Consider the following 23,444-nt stretch of genomic DNA (forward strand, 5'->3'; position numbering starts at 1 on the left):
TAGTCGAAGCTGGATGAGTTTACTCGGTAGGCCTCTGCCAAAGCAGAGCAATACCATTCGGTGTGCCCCAAATGAAACTGGGAATCACCATTTGGTAGGCCTTAACTGAACTGGGTCGAGCCATTCGTTAAACTCCATTCGAGTTGGGTCTATAACGTTTGGTAGACTCTAGCCGAAGCTAAGTCTGTACCTTTCTCTCACAAGTGTGGTAGTAATCAGATTCGAGAATTTAGTAAACTTCTGTTCTCTACACTGCTGCTTCAAGAGCAAGTTAGAAACAAGGAATGACGAGAAAAGTATTCTCCAATCAAAGTTCGATAGGATTTATAAACTTCAGAATCGTACTCATTCATGGACGTAATCATGGTGTGCTTCAGGCAATATCGTTCATGATTAAACAGGTCGTTGAAGTGAGCCAAAGAGCCATGGAATCTTCGTTCGGGAGGTACTTCTGTTTGTAATGCTTCAGGCATAAGTCTTCGAATAAAGATCATGATGAAGGTGTATTCAACTCTTCTATAGCATTGTTGGCTTCAATGGTTTCTCAGCTTCTTGATAGTCAAGTGGAGATTCACGTCTTGTAGCCACATAAAGTGGTTTCTGTTAAGAAACGTCCAAATCAGTGAAGTCGAACTTGTTACGGTTTGATAATCCACTGAATGGATGGAACAATATTGTAATTGGTGTTATGGAAATAAGATCTCTATAAACATCAAAGTTAAAACATTCGGGTTCTAAGACATGGTTTACATGAAAAACGTCGGGTTTTCATGGGTGTATTATTTTATGAAAGTTTCGGGTTTCAAAGGCACTAAGTTTGAAACTACAAGTTCGATTTAGTTTATGAACGGTTAGTTCATAAAAAAGAGGTTCCTGCTTCAGGAACTCAAGTGTGAGTGTTTCGGGACTACGAAAGGTAGCCAATGGTTCAAAGAAAAGAAATAAAATATTGAATCGTTAATGTCCAAAAGTGGGCTTCAGGCTAATAATTTTGGATGTCTTGTCAGATGAATGGACTTGATGGTCACTTTGATTAATTCAATAGATTGGGATCATTCGGCGTTGATCGTAAAAGCAAAATTATATAAAATTTCAGGTGATATTTTGGGCTAGATGCTTGCAAGCCATGCAAAAGAAAACCCCTAAAAATTAGTTAAGGCCGTGAAATTGGGTACCAAAATAATATGGGTGCGGGTTGAAAAAAAAAAAGACAAGCCAAAAATGGTTTTTGGCCGAGAACAAAAGGAAGAACAACAAATGATTGATGGCTGATGTTTAGAATAGGGCCTTACAACAAAGGCTGCAGACTTGGGCTTAGGCCAGGCTGCACGAGGCAGCCCATGCAAGTAAGCAAGCTGCAATTGCAGCAGGGAAGTGGGCCAAAGGAAAGAGACGAGCCCATCAACATAGAAGGCCATTGGAGGCGGGCCAAAACGTGGGAGCAGAACCAAGAAGCTCAAAGGTTGCTGGTTGGTGGGTTGAGGCTCAGGATAAGCCTAGCGTATGCTGGCTTTGGTTTTGCGCGAGAAGCCCAACGACGCGCTTTCTTCTTGGGATGAGATGCGAGCATGAAGCCCAACATGAAATACTTAGGCAATCAGGCATGGTCCAATACAAGAGCAGCAAGCTCAAACAAAGGTTGCTAATGCAGGACTGAAGTCGTCCGTGTCAATATCCCCCAAGTGATAGAATGCTTGCACCATTCGGACAGTATCCCCTCCCCACCACCTCCCAATGATCCTGGAAGAACCCAACTGTAAAACCATTTGGTCTAGGTGATTTAGTTGCCAGAATTTGAAACATTGATTCCTGAATTTCGTCATCCGAAAACGGTCTAATAAGCTCCTAATTATCCTGATCATTCACCTTTATCCCCACACAATTTGCCATTTCCCCTCCATGCCGCAAGTCTCCCGACTGGAATAAGTCCGCAAAATAATTAACAACTATTTGTTGCATGTTTCTTGGATCATTCTGCCATACTCCATGGCCATCTTCCACCCCATGAAGTTGATTACTTCTCCTACGTTGAATCGTTTGAGCGTGAAAGAATTTGGTATTTTTGTCACCCTCTCAAAGCCATGTATTATGTGACTTCACCTTCCAATAATACTCTTCCTCCTTAATAGCCACCATGAGCTATTGTTCCTTGGTCCTTATATGCTCTTGCCGAACACAAGGGTCCTCAATCCCCTTCCAAATCTCATCCCGAAGCTTATCAATACGCCTCTTGGAGTTCGGTTTCACCACTCTCTTCCATCCCCATAGTCTTTGCATGGTACCCTTCAATTTCTCACTTATAATAAAAGCATGTGATATATCCGCTCGTTCTTTCCAAGCTTCAGCTATGATAGTACGACATTCCAGAATTTTCCCTACTGAGCATCATAAATAAACCGACACGACCTTTTCATAATAGTTTAATCAGGAGAGAGGACCAACATTGAATAGTCTGAACCCTCCAGTGTCACATGATTAATTTTCACCTGAGAGAACATCTCCATCCACCCCGAGGTCACAACTCCTCTATCAAACCATTGTTGAATCAACCTGTCATCCTGCTTATTCCTCCATGTGTAAGGATACCCTTCAAACCCCAAATCCAATAGCTCATTATCTGCCAAAAAATCCCGAAAATCACTCTTGCTCTCCATAGAATGGTAATTACTGCCTTCCTTCTCCGCATCGTCTACTATATCATTAAAGTGGCCGATCACAATGCATTTCCCACGTGAGTCACTAATTCTCTTGCCAAGTTCTGTCCACTGAGCTCTCATCCGCTTATCATTCGTACTAGCATAAACCGCCAACATCCTTTAATCCGAATAAATCAGATCCCCCCCCAAAACCCAGTTCAATGAAAAAGTTCTTCCAAACAATACTAGAGATAGCCACCACATCTTTCAAAAAAAAAAACACATAAACCTCCACTAATACCTTTTGGTTCAATCGATTGCATATAATCGATCTGTAATAATTTCAGTAAATACCTGTAGCGATCACTTTTGTTTTTAGTTTCAAGTAAGATCACTATCCCTGGGTTGTGAAGCCTCACCTGCTCAACCAAGGCATCAACTGTCAAGGACCCCCCAATTCCTTGACAGTTCTAGCATAATGTTTTCATGGTTCCCGTGGAGACCCCTCACGGATGAGACTCACGGCTAGTCTCATCCGCCTCAGAAAAAAAATAAAAGCTCGCTTATTACTCATAGTACTCCTCTCTCCGCTCACCCCCAACTCGACATCCTCATCGACATACATAATTCTTCTTTTTCGTCTCCTACTCTCCCCACTCACAGCAGCAATAATAGGACCCAACTCAAACGGGTCTGAATCCTGTGTTCCACCTACGTTACTCACGAACAGCACCTCATCAGTCTCCTCTCCAACCCGTTCCTTCACACAATTCTGATCACTTTGCTGCTCAACCGCCGAGTGTACTCTCTCCTCCATGCTAACTGGATCGTTCAAATTGACTTGTATTCCCCTTTTGCATTCCTCTTCGTTCCCACCCAAACTTCCTTCAGGTTCGACAAAATCCAAGAGCTCAACATTCACTGCATTCGAGGCAATGGTACCTCCACGTCCAATCAGCCCAGCATCAAAAGCTTTTTCTCTAGCCTGTCGAGCCAATTCTTCCGCTTCCCGATGTGCCTTCATCATGTCCTTCATATTCCTACTTCCCTCTTTACCCTTACAAGCATAAGTTTGTTTTTTCATTGGTGACGAGGCAGTGTCCTCCAAATCCCCTCCCCTGCAATTTCTGTTCCTGGACTCTCATGCCCATCCCTACGTCCCCTCTACTTACCCGTACCCCTCCCCCCATTCGACCCCTCCCCACACCACCCAGCATCTTTCCGTGACCCCATGGTCTTCCCACTGCCCTCTCCCGTACTTTGGCTCTTCAATCTTCTTGACGGCAATAATAGTACATACCTAGCAAATCTGTCCGAGCCTCCAGTCCCTCATATAGTAACCTGCCCCTAGTGACTGTTGTCTTCCCTCTTCCTCCATGTTGTACTTCCCATGTCTTTGCACACCCGGCTCACATGTCCCAATTTACCACAATATAGGCAATAGTTTGGCAATCTTTCATAGTTAAATTGAACCCACACCCTTCCTTCATCCGGGAATGTGACCAACATACCACGCATCAGAGGTTTCCGTAAATTGCATCGAATACGGACTCGCAGAAATCTTCCAATGCATTCTCGGCTTGCCGATTTGTCCACCCTGATTACTGAGCCAATCTTTCCACCAATCGCATTTGCAACCGCAACGGTCATGCTAAACGGTGGTACTTTATGAATCTGTATCCATAATTCCCCCATCTCCAAGGCTTTCCACCTCGCCTTTCTCCGATTTATGCAATCACCTACCATGATGAAATCATCCCAAAAAGTCCAAGGGAATTCAGAGTCCAAACCCGCTGCATGTCCCTCTTAGCCACAAACCGAACTAAGAACCTGCGATCTCCAATGTCTCTAATCGAAACACCTTCTTTCCCCCGCCACAAAGAGGTAAAACGATCAATGAATGCTTCACCATTCCTTTCTCCATGAACACCTTTGCCAATAACATGTAGTGGAAACTAATCAGCGCCTCCTCCACATCTTTCCTATCAATAATCACTTTGACTTTCTCCTTGTCAATAAGGTGAAGTTTGTCCCCCAAACTCTACCTAAACTCTTCCATTATCCCATCCGCTTCAGGGTCCTCTATTGAAACCCTTCACCGCTCCCAAGCCCTGTATTAGCAATGTATCTCGTGCAGAAAACCAGTCCAAACCGCCTCAAGCACTGACTATTTACAGTTTCCGCCGCCACAACCTAGGGTTCCGTGAGAAAATCGCCTAAAACTTTTGCTCCGACTTTCTCGGACTTAAACTCCTTGCGAGGACAATAGCAAACTTTTCGTCAAATATGTTAACGTGGGTTAAAATATATAATGGACTAAATGACAACGCAACATGAGGGGACTGAGTGCAATTGTTGGATTTTTTTTCAACAATCAAGATTATAAGATCCGAATGCTCTGGATAGAGTTGATTGGTAGGATCTTGGTCAAGATTGACGGGCTTTTCTAATGGCACATGTCACATATGCTTTTTGAGTGGTAGATCCTACGCATATTCAAAGAAATATAAGCAAATTTAACTAGTGTCTAACGAATTAATGAAAACAAGGTAATGTTGAGCGTATTTTGAGTTTTAAAGAGTAAGGTAACGATTTTTTAATTTCATGTGACAAAGTGGAATCAAAATCGAGTTCTCCGTTTATTTGGATGTTACTTCTTTTGGTCATTTTTTTCTTATTATTGAAAAGAGTCATAATAATCGTTCTTCCCTCATGCAAATCACATTTTTACACGTATATCTCATAAAACTAGCGATTATTTTTTTATTTTTTTTTAAGTAGAGGTTTCAAATCATTGAAGGGCAATATGGTCATCTTGCAGATATTAAATTATTACTCAAGCAGATAAAACCAAAGGGGAAATGGAGATGGGATAATTTTAAGCGTCCAATTATTTAAGGGCTCATTTGACTACTACTTTGGTTTTAGTATTTAATTTTTTTCATCTGAAATATGCAAAAAGTATACGAGATAAATTAAGAGATAAAAAAGGACGGTGAAAGGAAGAAAAAGAATAAAGAATGAATAAAATAAAATAAAATCTAAACAAACTTCAAAGGGTAAACACGAAATGATTGGTCATGGCTTTTGCAACGTTAGAAAATGAAGATGTGTAAATTTTTCCTTGGATGGTGGCTCCCTCATCAGAACTCAGAAACTTGTATTTGCAATACAAAGTTGCAAAAGGTTTTTCCAAATTCATGCATACAAAAAAGTTCGTTTGACAAGTTTCCCACGTCAAGATAGACTATTGCCCCAAAAAAGGTTTATCCATTACCTGTCGTTATACACCGTCCAGACGTACCAACTTAGTCATGTTGGGGTTGTATGGTTTAATACAGGTCATGATGGACTTAATTTCACATTGAAAAATGTCACAACAACCTATAATATAAAAGTGGTTCAAAGCAGCGAAAACTTTTAAGATAAAACTTCACACTTCAACAATTAAGTTAGGTATAGTATTGAGCCTGGCCGATTCATGTTGGACTCGAGTAGTTAAGTTGGGATAATATTAGCACCGGATTGAGTGCATAACAAGTTAGACATAAGTCTTTAGTCAAGAATTTGATTCACAAACCCAGCGTCCGGTGCACCAATAAAAATCAAATAAAAATGAATAAACGAAGTACGTGAAGAAGTTGGAAGGCTATAGAGTTCCCTCTGTTTCATTTTTCCTTCTTTTTCGTAGTCTGAATCGAATATATGTCTTTAGTCATGTGTTTGACTTCATGAGGCATGTAAAACCCTTTGGACAGAAATATAATTATGGTTTATTATTGGAATTAGGGATTCGGGAGATGTACGTGAATTTGAGTGGTGATTATTAATTTACGAACTAATAGGATTTTTACTATCTGTAAAAGTATAGATACAAATATTTAAAAATACTTACAAGAGAACAAGATAGTTGTAGTATACCACAGAGATTAAATGAATAATTTGTATTTAAACTAATTCTTCACTAATTCATTAGTAGGAGCATGACTGATTAAACCAAAAAAGAAAATGATAGCTAGGAATCCATGAAGAAAGGGCTTGCAAGTTGTACATCATTGTTTATGTTAATTCCGTCTAAAAACCGTCAAATATGTTGAGGTGGATTAAAATATATAATGGACTGAATGACAATGCAACATGAGGGGACTGAGTGCAATTGTTGGATTTTCTTCAACAATCACGATTATAAGATCCGGATGCTCCGGAGAGACTTGATTGGTAGGATCTTGGTCAGGGTTGACGGGCCTTTTTAATGGCACATGTGACATATGGGTATTGAGTGGTGGATCCTACTCATATCTCCACATACACATATTCAAAGAAATATAAGCAAATTTAACAAATGTCTAACGAATTTAATGAAGGGGTGTGACATCCACACATCATTTTTTACTTCTTCCACATTCTTTTAGTTTTCGGCCGTCGGATTGAATGAATTAAAGAAGATCAACCGACAGAAATTAACAAGGGTGTGTGAGAAGTAAAATGAGTGTTTAGATAGCACACCCCTTTAATGAAAACAAGGTAATGCGAAGCGTATATTGAGTTTTAAAGAGTAAAATAACAATTTCTTAATTAGATGACAAAGTGGAATCAAAATCGAATTCTCTATTTATTTAGATGTTACATATTTTAATCATTGTTTTTCTCATTACTGAAGGGAATAGTAATAGTCGTTATTCCTTCATGCATATCACATTTTTACACGTATATCTCATAAAACAAACCATTATTATTATTATTATTTTGAAGTAGAGGCATCAAATCATTGAAGAGGCAGATGGGTCCAGACTCCAGACCCCGGTTGCATTGCATCATAAACATTAGAAGGACAATATGGTCATCTTGCAGATATTAAATTATTAATCAAGGGAAGCAACTCAAAGGAAGGAGGGGTCTTGCTTCACGTGCCATTCACATGGGGGGTGGGGAGGGGGATAGAACCTTGTACGGGCAAAAGTTGGGTGGACCGTGGATGAAGGAAGTAGGCTCCATCATGCGTGTCGCATAATATGAACAAAATTAACCAGACGTAACCCACCTAAGATTCTTCCATCATTTCCCAACCTCATAACACTTTTTCCTAAACATAATTTAACAAATGACAAACATTTCTTATTTATTTTGGTAATTGTATTTTGTTACATTTCTCTTTCATGGTAATTTTTTAAGATAAAACGATAGTAATTTTATCGAAATATTTAAAAGTTCGCATCATTAATTAAATTCGGAAGCTTCTATGAGCTAACAAAAAATTAAGATTATAAACTAAGGCCAACTTGACCATTCTATATGTTACCATATTAGCATATCGACATACATGACAAATTCTAGATGCATCAAAGCTGCAAGGTTCGAATTGGATGTCATTAACTATTAAATCATGCGGGGAAGAGTCGTCCCGTAAGATGTAAAAAATTCCACTGCATCAGGGCATTTTGTATGAAATAATTTTTGGAATTGAGTGAGAGCGTTAATAAATTAAATGTTAGATTAGCCACCGATGGAGTTCGAACATGTGCCGTCACACAAAGACACAACATATTTCCATCACTATGATAAAGGCCCACTTGTTGCATGAAATATTTTGCAAACAAAATCTCCAGCATAGTCGGACCCCCCCCTTTTTATTTTGTTATTGTATTTTATTTATATTCTTAAAAACTGAAGCAATCCAATACTTCATAATAACCACGAGTTGGTGTTCCAGTGGTAAATGACGGATTACGGATCTTCATTCAAATTAAAAACTAGAGGTCTTGGGTTTGAAACTTGCTACTGGTGTGGAAGCCAAACTTGTGGCCAGAGAGAGGTTGAAATGTCTTTGTAAGTCTTTTCGGCCCCCGGAATGGGTGGATAATTGTGACTTGCCACCAGTTGTCCCCTTAAAAAAAATAAAAAATTTCATAATATTGTTTTGGTGGATAATGATTTCTAGAATATTTCTAAAGCTAATTAAGCATATTAGTATGTGCTCATACACAAAATGTGTGAATTTTTTTTTATTTTTGTTTTTAAAATTGAAGGAGAGATGGTGGATAATGATTTCTAGAATATTTCTAAAGCTAATTAAGCATATTAGTATGTGCTCATACACAAAATGTGTGAATTTTTTTTTATTTTTGTTTTTAAAATTGAAGGAGAGAGAAAGAAAGTGAGAAAGAACGTGAGAGTGGAGAGAGCAGGAGACAAGTTTAATTTTTTTTTTAAAAAATATTAAAATTAGAAATGTTAAAATTATATGTAGGTGATGCTTAAACAAAAAAAAAATGTTTTGTAATTATGTTATTGCCCTTAACTTTTTTATTGTGATAGAAGACTAAATAGTATTTTCACTCTTTTTTGGTTGACAAAGATGGATATATTAATATGTATTAATATGTAATTTAGATTATTTGGTAGAGTAACAAAATGATTATTTATCCTATAGTTGATTTACCAATTAATAAAATATAAAATAATGTGTACATACTCCAAATTGAAATTACACACGTTTATTTTGCGTATTGCAATTGTATTTTTTTTAAAGCAGTCTTTACAAATGTATTTTTTTTTTTAAATAGAAAGTTTGTAATGCATAATGAATTTTTTTTTAGAGTTTATAAGAATTCCCAAAGTAATTGGCGAGGATGAAGGTTTATGCAGTAATCAAAGCATGACAGAAGTATGGTGAAGATGATTAGTGATACGAATTTAGTCACATCATCTGAAGAACATGTGCAACTTTTTGATTCACTGTTTTCAGCATTTTATTTTTTCTTCCAATAGATGAAATAAAAGTAAATTGAAATGAAAAAAAAACATATAACAAAAATAGGAATTTTCAAATTCCTCTGGTCCTGGAGTCTTTGTTTTTTGTATATTCCAATTTCGTCTAAAAAAGATAGGCTTTTAAAAGTAAAAAAAATAAATGATTATTTTGATGGAACAAGAGGGAGGGAGTCGAGGGACCTAGTTCACGTGAGTATCACATGCAGAAGAGTGAGGGCCCTCGTACGGGCAAAGACTCCCAATCCACACCCGAAAGGATATGGTGGGGATTTTGTCGGCTAGTGGGCAATGCCAAATTAAATAAATCAAAATCATGAGGTCCGTTGGCTTTTTAGGCTCAGCGGAGATGATGATGAGGAGGAAGATGATCATGGGTGTGGGGCCCCACATTGGGAAGTATCGTGCGTGGTGTAGGGGACACGTGGGACAGCTAGCACGCACCCGTGGGGACAGTTAATCATCACCCGACATGTTGTCGGTCTCCAATTATTATATTATCCTCCCCTATTTATTACCCTTCACTTCACACGCCCTACTCATTTGCTGTCTACTCACTCTACTCAATCACCTTCTTCTCAAATTCACCACTTTTTATTTTTATTTTTTTTAAATAAAAAATTAAATGCCAAATTATTTTTGTAGGATTGAGAGTGCGTGCGTTCGTTTAGATGTTGACTCAGATGCAACAGTATGGAATTTTCCACAATGGGCGAAAGTCTCATGAAGCAATCTTATTTGTATAAAAATTAGGAATTTCTCTTTCAACTTGTTCCGGAATGGACGTTATGGCAAAGAATAACTGTTAAGAAACAAAACTAGGAGAAATTTGTCCAATTAAATGTTTAATTGTAAAGAGAGAAAAACTGGTAAGAATCAAAATCACATTATAGTGCATGCACATAATTAATTTTTGTCAACCAGTTGACTCTATTAATTCGAAAAGTTATAACATGGTCAATAAGCCTTGTCATAACTTATTCAATTTCAATTTTTGCGTTTATTTATAAAAATGATTTTTACACAATGATTTTAATTTTTTTTAGTAATCAGATTAAGTAAATCAAACGAAATAAAAAAAATAGAATTTATCGTATAATAAATATACGAGAATAAAAATGTTGAGTAGAATGCCATTGTGAAACCATGATAGCATAAGTAGCTAGTTGTGCATATGTCAGCCTTCCATGAGAAAACTGGCAAATATGACAGCAAAAATAAATAATATTTTAACTCAAAAATCATTTGGTGTCACATGATATTATTCGTTCATTAATGAATAATGAATAATGAATGATTGAATTGAAGGCAAGAAAGTGACTTTCCTGGGAAACATAATCTGATTATTTGCACAAACACTCAGTTATTTTTATTTGATTCGTTCGTGCATATATTTATAGATTTTATTTTATTTTATTTATAGAGCACAATCATTTCAGACTGCCACAGTATTTACTTCTATTTTAACAAAATTGAGGTGGTTGAATTCAAACCCTCTTCCAATATTAAAAAGAAAAAAAAAACCACCGAGACCAAAGTCTTTACAAGCGTGAAGAGATCTTCTAATATTCAAAATTCTTACAAGTTCTTTAGTACTATGATTTAGTGATATTTCTTTTTACTTGTAAGTGAGAAGTGTTATATTCGATTTTCGCTAAAGGTGAATTTGAACCACGTATTACTAGCTTATTTGAGGCTTAACCCACTTGCCACCTCTTGGGGTAGATAATATCGTTGGTTCAGAAGAGATAGCCTTGGTCCCTCCCCTTTAAACCCTTTAAAATACAAATTGGAAAGGAATCCCCAAAAAATCTCTCCCAAGTTGACTGGGAATTTTTATTTATTAATTATGCTGAATTATGTATTTACACTAAAGATGAGGAGTTAGGCTAGCCTTAGAACTAACCAATTATAATAAAGAGACTTTTAGATCCAGGTCAAAAAACATAGAGTATTTTTAGGAGTGAGTCTAGTTATCTAATTATATGTTTTTATTTCTTTTATACTCATTTTATATTTTCTAACAATATTAAAAATCAAATAAAATCTTCTAATATTATGCATTTTCCAACTCCAAAAAATCTAATTAATATCTTATAACAAAAAAACTAATATACTAATATAAATCTATCTACAAAACATTATACCCTAACTCAAGTAACAAATATATTAATGTATATTATATCTATACGTGAGATATGAAACCTAACTAAAAGGTAGAAACAACACCTACAAGCAAGACATATTAATTTGTGACAGGTTGATTATATAAAAAAAAAAAGTCATATAGGTAGATAAATGTTTAACCTGTGATATAGGTTGATTATAAAAAATAAAAATAAAATCTATAAATGGGGTTTAAAGTAGGAGGAAGGACATGAAATAACAAAAAAAATAAAAATAAAAATAATTAATTAAAAAGAAATTTGATTTTTATAATATATCTTATCATTGAAGAGATAATTATTTATACTAGCATCTGCTTTTTACATGGTATAAGTTTGAGTGAGCTTGTTGGTTCTATTCAAGTTGACATTGAAGTTTCCAAATAAAAAAGTGGATTAAAATTGGGTGTGTGTATTGTCATGCTCATGATTAGATTAATCGATCCAGCTATCTCACATTTTTAAATTACAAGAATATAGAAATAATGATTGGCTCATTATCTTGGGACTGTTTTGTCATTTCATGAGCTTGAAGTTAAAAACAGCTCTCATCTCGTCAGGACCAAGTTGCATGAGAGATGTGATGTGTGGGAGAACCTGGAGATGGAGATTTGACCAAACACAGCCCCACGCTCGACTGTATCCCACGACCCCTCGTAGTGGCGAAGCCACAACAGAGGAAGAGATTCGCCCCTCTGGTCGTTAGAAATTTCATAAGAGCAATTCCACCCATAAAGTCCTCTCCCGGCAATTCACTATTGAATCCACCTTATTGAACAGTAACTGCCATCAATGAATAGTAATTGTCATTAATGAACAGTAATTACCATTTGCATCTCCACCCTTGGAGCCCTCTCCCCTGGCAATAGGCAATTAAAATAATAATTTTTTTTGTTTGTTTAAATAATAGTTTATACATTAAAAATATTATAATATTAATCCAATTAAAAAAAATTAAAAAACCCGAACCCATTTCTTCCACCTCTCCTCCCACCCCCGAGAACCCCCTGCAAAAACCAGAACCTAGCTACCTCCTCCCCCACCCTGCCTTCCCCCCCCTGCGACGACCCACTTCCCTTCCGCACCCACTTCCCCTGCAACGACCCCAGCTCCCACCCCCCCCCCCCCCCGGCGACAACCCACCCTGCCTTCCCCCCTACGATGACCCATTTCCCTTCCGCACCCACTTCCCCTGCGACGAACCCAGCTCCGGTCCCCCCTTCTCTCTCTCTCTCTCTCTCTCTCTCTCTCTCTCTGACACAAAAAAAATAAAAAATTACAAAGCCCTCGGGCCACAGGCCCGTCGACTCCCCACCCCCCCTCGCTCGGGCTCCCACCCTCACTCGGGCCTTTCATGGCTGGACCCATTTCGACCGGCCCTCAGGCCCTTGGAAGGAGGCTGTCCCCCGAGCAACATGCAAGGGTGGACTTGCTCTAACGAGCGGGGATCTGTCCATCTAAATTTGTATGGGAGGTGTGCGACGAAATACTTGAATGAAACTCAAGCCTGAAGTTGCTTACTTGTGGTGTTAACATCGATAATGGTGTCGCTGCATAAGAACAAAACCGATCTTTATTGAATATAAACGATATTAATATCGTCTACTATTTAAAAGAGACAAGATGGCACACACGATTTTTGGTAGCCTAAACTTTTTTGAATTTTTACCCTAATTTTTTTTACCTGTTTCTCGGATAATTCTTTGTTTCGTCACTGACTCTAATAATTGGAAAATGGTTATTTAGTACTATGGTCTGATGGTAATCCTCTTTATTTGGAAGTGAGAGGTTTTAGGTTCAAATCTTGTTGATGGTGAATTCAATACTAAATTAGGTTGTCCATTGAATAGTTTAGCCAAACTTGTCTTCTTCCTACTGATGGCGGAACTCCCCCTCCTCAACTAAAATATATATATATATATATTATATATATATATATATATATATATATAGGGATTTGTTCTGCACGCGCGAAGGATAGTAATGGGTAAAAGGAAGGAGGGGTGTGGAGTGATGAGTTCAAATGATTGTGATGAGGAGGGTGTCGGGAAGTGGAGAGACAAGATGACACGCACGATTGTGTGAAGTTGTGTGGGTGGGGCGGCCCACAGGTTGTAACAGAAAAAGAGAGAAGCGTGTGAGAGCACGTGTCCCGAATGGGCCAGGCAGGACATGTTGGTCCACGTGAGTTTGGGGGAGGCAATGCTCATTACTTCCACGCTTCCCTTAATTTTGCAAGCCCCTCCGTGACCCTTCCCACGTGAACTCCTCTCTCCTCTGTCCCCATCTGCTGCTCTCTCTTGTTCAACTTTGGCTTGCCTACATGCCTATTCGGCTCAATCAGCTTCAAACTCTCTTCAACTTGAACGTTCCATTTGTTTAGGGTCATGTAGGTTGAAGAAGGACAATAAATCTTTGAGTAATGTTAAAGAAATTAAATTATTAAACCAAATTTCGTAAATTAAATGACTGAATATTGATGATTGGATTATTACTTAAGTGTTGATTAACGTGTGCATTTTTTTATTGGTGACACATCATTTAGTTTACAATTTGCTCATTGTCTCACATGTTCATCTTAGTTAGATACAGTAATTTCAATGATGACATGGAAAGAAAAAGTAGTAAATTGTGTATTCAGTTGAAAATTTAAGAGATTTTAATAAATTTATAAATTCGTAGATTTTGATGAAATTTAATTGATTTATAAAGATTTTATGTAAAGTTTTGAGTAAATATTCTCAATTTCTTAAGATAAAGGTGAGATTTAAGAATGCTTATAATGCATTATGAAATTTCTTTAATTTTCTCGAATTCCTCAACTTTTTTAATTGAATACACCTAAAATGTTATAAATTCTTTTAAAATCCTGATTAAATACACTTAAACTTTCAGAAACTCACTTAAAATCTTAATTGAATACATCTGAAAATTCAGAACTAGTACATGCAAGTGCAAGTAGGAATGTCAAAACCCACATTAAATTGCACATACATTACGAAACTTAATATTCACGAGGTGGCATTTACAATTGCATTTAAAACATTTTTTACTCATATTCCCACTGCATGTTTATCTCATGGCCAAGTTAAAAGTCAAATACGCAACCTCATGTAATTAGTGGTGGTGAATCTGGTGAAGGAAATTGGCCAAGTTAATGCACTTTGACCCCAATAAACAAAAATTTCATAGGTAAATTAGTGGCGGTGAATCTGGTAAAGTAGCCGCAAGCCGCCCTCTATTACGATGGTGTCCAAGAGTTATGCTCTTGTACCACGACATGAGTTTGAATTCTGTTAACTTTCTAATCTAACAAATTTATAGTTTAAAAAAAAATATCTGATAATGCAGCCACAAGATCCTAGCCGTCCGTAAAGGCTCGGCGCTCAGCCATCTGAGAAGTTTAGTCACACAATTATTAGTCCTCTTTGAAACGCAGCGTATTGATCAAAGTAAAAAGGGTGAGAAAGCGACGTTTTTGGGTGAAAGCAGAGACCCCGTGCCCCCACTCCCCTCGTGGGAATCGAATGGGGATGTTACGAAAAAGGATTTTCCACAAAGGGAGGCTTATCTGTTGGGTATCCAATCAAGGCCGTCCGTTCCAAATTTTTTATGGTTGATGGTTGTTCAGCTTCGTTATAAAGCGTACCGGATCTCATACGGGCTCATCAATCAATGGGAGATTCATCTCAACCGTCCTTCTTACCAGTATTCCTCTCGTCCTCAAGAGTATATTGTCGTGTGACGACTCAGTATTATCATCCTAATTGAAATTGAATCCCTAAATTATATTTTTGTTAAATTAAGACCTAACTTTTGAGTAGCGGCCAATTAACACTTTACTGTTAGATTTCATCGCATTTTCGTCAAATTTTTGAGCGAGTTGGTTTTTTCATCATTTATTCTTACATGTCATCTAGGACAACCAATAACAATAGGACACATAAACTAGACTAATTAAAAACTTGTGAACACATAATTATAATTCCTAAATTCCAAATTAATAAAATTATGAAACTTATAATATTTGTCTTCATTATAAAAATGTTAAAAAAACAAAACAAATACCTAATAACTTGTTGCCCAACTGTAATGGATAGGATTATCACATCCTATCAATTCATCGTATATTGTACGCTCAAAAAATTATTATAAATTTTTTTATTTAAATTTAAATATAAGTAATATCTAACAAAAACTAAATGTATGATATACAATAAATGAATCCTTACAAAAAGAATACGAGAGAATCCTGACCACAAATGGCCCCCCTTACTCTCCCTCGCCAATGGTGGGATGTGTGGCCCCCGATAATGGTCAAGATTCGGTGTGATTTTGCATCTGGATTTGATGGTTTTGCTTGCGAATGCCTATTTGCATGGTAGATATGAGTGCCACCAAAACTTGCATTAATTTTGTTCGGAGCACAAAAGTAAAAAATTGCATTAACTTTGGGTTGGTATTTCCTCATTTATCTTCTCAACATCTGCTTCCTTCACTTCTTTACAGCAATGTAGGTTGTTTTTTTTCTTAAAAATAAAATATTTCAAAAGTTTTCAAGTCTTTTATCATCTATTGAATAAAATTGGAATAATATTAACCAAAAAAAATGTGTTCAGAAATACGGGATCAATTACCCCTGTTAATCAATTAAAATTTAATTTAGTATCACGAAGTGTAATGTGAGACATAGATTTTGTTACTATGTACGTAAGTTCCCATTAGTAAAAGCATTGGAAGTCAAAATTCATACTGTTGTTATGCTCATGCATCAACTTACTCATGAAAACTTAGAAGTCAAAATAAAAACAAGAGAAGTTAAGAATTAGAATAATTCAAAGATGTCTTTAATTTGAGTTACTAAACTCACCCCTCTCTTGACAAAGAGATTGTAAAATGGACTTATTTTATTTTTCGATAATTACCTGATGAAAATGAAATATAATTGAGTCCAAGTGACAAATATAAGTTGGCTAAAATTGGTAAATATTGTCAAACAAATTTTTGTTTTTTTTTTCCCAAATGATAGCGCTTTTATTAAATATGCAAGAAAAATTTTACATGCCTAACGAGGGTATTAAAAAGCCATTTAGAAAATTTTGTCTAGGGTTCGATGCTCCGAGCTGGTGAGTCTATTTGACTGTGGCTACAGACTGGGTAAAAAGTGGATAATCGTGGCTTACCATCAATTGACTTTTTTTTTTAAATAAAAAAAGGTAAATTACATTTTAGGGGTCAATTGCAACCTTATATAACATCTTTAAAACATTTCAATTTCATACATTTATTTATCATTTTATTTCAATTTCATACATCCGTTAAGTGCTGACGTGGCAAATATGGAATCCACATTTATGCACGTGGCTACAAAATTTGTACCATATAGCAAATTATTTATTTATTTATTTATTTTTATGCATTTATAAGACAATAATTTACCCTATTTAAATAATATAAAAAAAAAACTCTAAAACTCATATTCCCCAACCCACCTTCTCTCTTCCCTCCACTCTCTTCACCTCCCTTCCCATCCAAAAAACCCACCCGCAACCTCAGATCCAATCCAGAATCCAAAACCCAAAACCTTTTGTCTCTCTCGGCATCTCCGCCATGGCGACCAATGGAGTCATACATCCTCCAAACCGCACCACCATAGCACTGACCCACCGCTGTTCTTCTACACCAGCATTCCTTCGATTGTCAAATACCAAAATCCCCTTCTGATGTTGTTGCTGACTGCATTTTGTGGGTCTGATCGACTCCAATTCGAGGTTAGAATGAGAGAATGAGGAAGAGAAAGAGATGAAGGAGGTCGTCGGAAATAGGTGGGAGGGTGGCAGAGGGGGCAATAGGTTTCGACCTTTCCTCTATTTTTTTCTTATGGGTAATCTGTTTTAGAACACACACACAAACACACACATATTTTTTGGTTGATTACAAATCTGAGTTTTTTGGTTGATTACAAATAATCTGGGTTTTTTTGATTTTGGGTGGGGGGGGGGGGGGTGGGGTGGGATGCAGGGGTTTAGGTTGTGGGGAAGGGGTCGGTTAGGGGAGGGGAGTGTTTTTGAGTTACGGGTGGGTTTTTTGGATGGGAGGGGAGGTGAAGAGAGTGGAGGAAAGGGAGAAGGTGGGTCGGGGGAAGATGGGTTTTAGGGTTTTTTTTTTTTTTAAATTTTTAAAGGGTAAATTATTGTCTTTTAGATGCATTTTTTTGCCACGTGGCACAAATTTGGCAACCACGTCAGCGTAAATGTTGAACCCATATTTGTCACGTCATCACTTAACGGATTTTCTAACGGATATATGAAATTGAAATAAAATGATAAGTAAATGTATGAAATTAAAATGTTTTAAAGATGTTGTATGAGGTTGCAATCGACCCCAAATCTAAGGGGGTTAAATGTAATTTACCAAAAAAAAAAAACTGCACAACATTTAAACATTTCAAATTCTTCTTCAAAACAATAAAAATATCACAAAAAAGAAAAAAAAAATTGGCAGATATGAATCTCCAAACGAAATTAATTATATGTCAAAAAATAAACAAATAATGAACGAATTAGTAAAGATGTATTTGTTGATTTGCCCTTTCAACTTGTATGCTGCTGTCAATTTCCTTCATGAACTTTAATTTTAGCCAATTACCCCCTTAAACTTTTTAAATTAGTCAATTTCCCTCTTGAACTTTTATTTTAGTCGGTTGCCTCCCTGAACTTTTATAAATAGCCAATTCATCCCTTGGCATTAGATTCTAAAAACTTTCATTCAATTTTTCATCATTTTTCCTCTCATATGGTTGTCATGTGTTGTTTTTGTGATCAAGATGGATGAAAAATTGGATGTGAACTTTTAAAATCTAACGTAGGAGGGAAATTGGCTATTTATAAAAGTTCAGGAGGTAATCAGCTAAAATTAAAGTTCAAGGAAGAAATTTTTTTTGTCAAAGATAGAGTATATTAAATTCTGTTAAAGTTCAAGAAAGAAATTTGTTAATTATAAAAGTTCAAGAAAATAGTAAATAAAAATTAAAGTTTACAAGGAAAATTAACAGTTTTATACAATCTTAAAAGGGTAAATCGACGAATATGCCTTTAGTAAAAGCTCTGATATTCTTCTTCTGCTTCCGTTTCTGTTTCTGTTTGTGTGTGTCTGGCATGGTCAAAGTTCAAAACACCACAATTATTAGAGCTTACCAAGACCATAACAGCAAAGAGTATAAAAATTTACAATTAAAGTTATTTTTTTATTGGCAAGGTACAAAAAGAGTTGGGCAAAACGCAGTTAAAATGCGGGCCCCGTCCTCCATTTACCATGGTTAAAAAAGTAGAGAGAGAGAGTGGGGCACATTATTTTGGGGAACAAGAACCATGATTGAGATTATGGGGGGCTTCCCTTCCTGACATTTTATTAGTCATGATTGAGCTTACACACTAACCCCCCCACCCATTTCTTTTTCTCCCTCTATAAAACCCCCCACACCCTCCCCACCACTCTTCTCCAGAACATCCCCCTTCCCCTCCCTCCTCTTCTCCCTCCCTCCCTCCCTCCCTCTACCTACAAGCTCTCTCTCAACTCTTTTGTTCTGGAACTGAACCAGGACTCAGAGTGAAATTCCCACAAAAGGAAGGAGGTAAGCATGATGGTTGAAAGAGAAGATTTGGGCCTGAGTCTCAGCTTGAATTTTCCTCAGACCCATAACAATCACAGCAACACCACCACCACCACCAGCAGCAGCAGCTTTCGGCTCAATCTGATGCCTTCTCTGCTCCCAACTTCTGCTTCTTCTACTTCTGGCTTTCTTCCCCAAAAGCCCCTCTGGAATGACTCCTTGCCTTCTTCAGGTTTGTGCTTTTTTGTCTTCCTGTCTTGCATGTGGGTTTCTAGTTTCAGATCTGGCTTTCCCACCCCTTTTCAACCATTTTCTCACCTCTTTTTCCCGAGAAACAAACGCCCTGGAAATTCCCCTTTTCTTATTTCTTTCCTCCTTTTTTTGTTTTTACTTTTGGTTGCCCCTCTATTAATTTTTGACATTTTTGCAAAAAAAAAAACAGAGCTTTTTTGCTTTCTCAATGTCTGTCTTTCAGATCTGTAACTCTACAACAAACTTTTCACCAATTTCAAGCCAAACCCACTAACCTTTTTTCCTTTTACAAATTGGTTGGATTTTTGTTTTCTAATTTCATCGCGATCCGATATGCAGATCTAAACTCCAACTCCGAGACTTACCGGGCCGGACCCCGATCGTTCCTTCGGGGCATCGACGTGAACCGGCTTCCTTCGACGGTCGACTGCGAAGACGAAGCGGGCGTTTCCTCCCCCAACAGCACCGTGTCGAGCGTGAGCGGCAAGCGGAGCGAGAGAGACGCCAACGGCGAGGATCTCGACCTCGAGAGGGACGGCTCTCGAGGCATCAGCGACGAAGAGGATGGCGAGGCGTGCAGGAAGAAGCTCAGGCTCTCCAAGGATCAGTCCGCCATTCTCGAGGAGAGCTTCAAGGAGCACAACACTCTCAACCCTGTAAGTGTTACTTGTCTTCCTAGGCAATCCCTGCGACTAGTTCTGTTTGGATGCCGAGAAAATAGACAAATTTCCGTTTGGTTGCTGAGAAAGTCCACTGACACGTACGGTTTCATTTGTTTTGGGTGCAGAAGCAAAAATTGGCGTTGGCCAAACAGCTTGGGCTTCGGCCTAGACAAGTGGAAGTCTGGTTTCAGAACAGAAGAGCAAGGTGGGTATTTTCGGGAAACCAAAAAACATATACCCAATTTGCAGTCACACCCCAGCGGTGCAGGCTTATTTACAGATTTGTTCTTGTGTGATTTGCAGAACAAAGTTGAAGCAAACAGAGGTGGACTGTGAGTTCTTGAAGAGATGCTGTGAGAATCTGACAGAGGAGAACAGGCGGTTGCAAAAGGAGGTTCAGGAGCTGAGAGCACTGAAACTTTCCCCGCAGTTCTACATGCAGATGACCCCACCCACAACACTCACCATGTGCCCTTCGTGTGAGCGTGTCGGGGTCCCACCCAACTCATCATCATCCGCTGCTGATCCCCGGCCCCATCTGCAGCCACGGCCTGGGCCCATCAACCCTTGGGCCTCCGCCACCACCATCCCCCACCGGCCGTCGCCGTTCGACGCCTTTCACGCCCGGTCGTAGTTTTAAACGATGGAGGGCATTTTGGAGAAAATATGCAAAAACCTTTTTAGAATCTCCTTATATTTTAGAATGCGTACGGAGGATGAGCAAAAAAGAAGCGGTTGTAAATTTTTCCAAAACCTTATTATGTTGGTCACTCTTTGAGATATGGTGGTTGGGAATATGTGATTTGGTGGGCCTGCATGTTTTATAGTATCTGGCCCATCACTTTCATGATCTTCTTGCTTTTGTAGATTAGGGTTTGGTGGTGGCACCAATATTTCTTCCCTAATTCACTTGTTAGACCCAACAATTTGTTGGTGGGGAAAGGGAAGGAGGACTACGAATGTAAAGTGTAATGCCTAATTAAAATTTTCATTTTAACATCTCTTTACATTGGATTGGAGGATCGTGCAATTGAGCAATATTCTAATGTAATCAAAAAGTGACGAGGAGGTGCCCGACGTCATATCACCCTTATAAGTCTTTGAGTTCACTTACGAGATATGTTAGTTGGACCAATTTTTTAGACCGTTTAATCAAGTTATCAATCACGTCAGATGGTTTAAATAGATGGTCGTGCTAGCTAGAGCATTACCCTTTTACCCATAGACTTGTCATTAGAACAACCAATTTCCCTTTAATTAATTATGATTAATAAACCCTTCATTGTCTACCTTTTGTTCAATATTTAATAATCTAAGTTACTAGGACGTGATTCCAACTTTTGAGTGCGGAGGAGAATGAACACACAACTCTAATTAATATGACTATACTCAAATCACTTAAAATTAGGAGATATGTATCTATACTATAAAGAGAACTCTCATTGTCAACTTTTTTTTTTACCTTTTTTCCTATTTTGCCCTCACTTTTGATACACACTATTCACAAAAGGAGGTCAAAATAGTAATTTTGTACATTTTGGCAAAATGACAATCATATCCCTATTTTCCTATTTTACCCTCCTTTTTTTTTTTTAGAAAATGACAATTATATACTTATTTTTTCAATTTTACCTTCATTTTTGATACACAATATTTACATAAGGAGAACAAAACAGTAATTATGTAATATTAAAAAAAACACACTTATTAAGAGAAATTATTCACACACACAAAATGTGTGCTCTCTGCTAGTATTTAATTAAGATTACATAAGAACCCCTCCTTGTCTCCCCCTCAGTTGTTTAATATTTAAAGATCCTTAATTTATGGGGAACGAATGCCTGATTCTAAGTGGGGATTATGATCTTGATTAGGATTTAAGGGGATTTGGTTTTGAATGGTGACCGGTGGTGGGTGTGAATATGTAGAAAATTCTGAGGGGATTTCGCAGTTGAATATTAAGATTTGTGATGGACCCAGAGAAATGTAAGGTTTAGTCACGGAGACCGGTTCCTAATTCGTGGGGTTTTTCAAGTGTTTTGACAACAAAAAAATGTGTTCCTCAATTGTGGCTAATCTTTTCTTTTTTAAAGTCAGGGCATATATATTATAATCAATGACTTTGATGATTGCTAATCACAAAGGAAGCTGGAGTGGTTCATACTTCATACATAGTTTGTTCACTCGTCCACTCATTTCGAATGTTTATACGTTTTTAGTATATTTTTTCTCTAAAAAAAAAAAACGATGATGGTTTTATTATAATAATAAAATAAAAAAAGCTGTTACAAATATCAAAGAGGACATTCTAGATAACATCCAACAAATTCTTAATCTTAAAAAGACTTGAAAAAACATAAAAGGTTAATTTAGCCAAACTAGTTGTTACCGTACTAATGCATTTAAGAGTAAAACGTGTACGATAATAAGTAGAAGAACGCATCCAAGTTTGAATCATTCACACTCAAACTCAAAGGACTGATATGACACTCCTAGTCAGAACGCATCCAAGTTTGTGAAGGTAGACAATTTTGTTGAGAACTCTTGATGCAAAACTCAATTTCTGCTTAAAGATGAAGAGTTTTGAATTTTAAAGCCCGATATTATTTTCGTCCAGAATAGCCCAATATCCTAAGTTTCCTCTTGCAAAGCCCTACTTTCTTCCTTGCTTGAGTTTTCTCCGATGCACATTTAAGTTACAAAGCAGAACAAAAATGGTTAGATCCCGTTAAATTAAACAATCTATTGAATTTTGTTATGTTGTTAACGTAAATGATGTGCATTGGAAAAATCCTTGCATAAAGCATTAACCCAAATTGATTCCCATGGATAGTCAAAGTGGTGTCACCAGTCCCTTAAATATGTACTTGTATCAGACAAATAAAAACCGTTAGATCTCGTTAGCTTTGTCACATAATTTTTAAGAGAAAAACAAGAACGGAAAAAATATGTACTTGTATTATGTATTCTAAACTATATTTTAGTTTGTATACAACAATATGCTAAAAGAGTGCAAAGAATAAATTGGTATTGAACTTGTTACAAATTAAGTATGTTATATGTTGTGTTTAAGATATTGGAGACAACTAAAAGGATGGTCTTGGTGGTAAATGTGGAATTTTATGCTTGTGTTTTGATTTCAAATATGCTGTGCTTAAGACATTTATTATGATTAAGGCTTAGGAAAACTGCAATGCAGCGTCTGGATCTGTCGAACTATAGAATGGAAACTGCGATGCATAACTTGAAGCTATTGACTTGTTCCAAAATAACAAAAATTTGAGAAAAGGGCTATGTAAGTAATCCGATTTGGTTGCACCAATGTTCATTGACCTCATGTTAATTAGAA

At 37.2% G+C, this 23,444-nt stretch overlaps 2 protein-coding genes across 2 annotated transcripts in view; one reads left to right on the plus strand and one right to left on the minus strand.

Moving 5' to 3' along the window:
* Positions 1–23,444, minus strand: part of LOC103432993 (azadirone synthase LFS-like) — an 89,872-nt gene that overhangs the window by 65,059 nt on the left and 1,369 nt on the right. The gene's annotated exons all lie outside the window — the stretch shown is intronic.
* On the plus strand, positions 18,982–21,109 carry LOC103427511 (homeobox-leucine zipper protein HAT4). The gene is made up of 4 exons (XM_008365566.4): positions 18,982–19,413; positions 19,773–20,089; positions 20,221–20,300; positions 20,399–21,109. The coding sequence occupies exons 1-4, from the start codon at positions 19,209–19,211 to the stop codon at positions 20,727–20,729; spliced, it is 933 nt and encodes a 310-aa protein (XP_008363788.1). The 5' UTR covers positions 18,982–19,208; the 3' UTR covers positions 20,730–21,109.

Source organism: Malus domestica, chromosome 04 (genome assembly GCF_042453785.1).
Source record: "Malus domestica chromosome 04, GDT2T_hap1".
Lineage (NCBI taxonomy): Eukaryota > Viridiplantae > Streptophyta > Magnoliopsida > Rosales > Rosaceae > Malus > Malus domestica.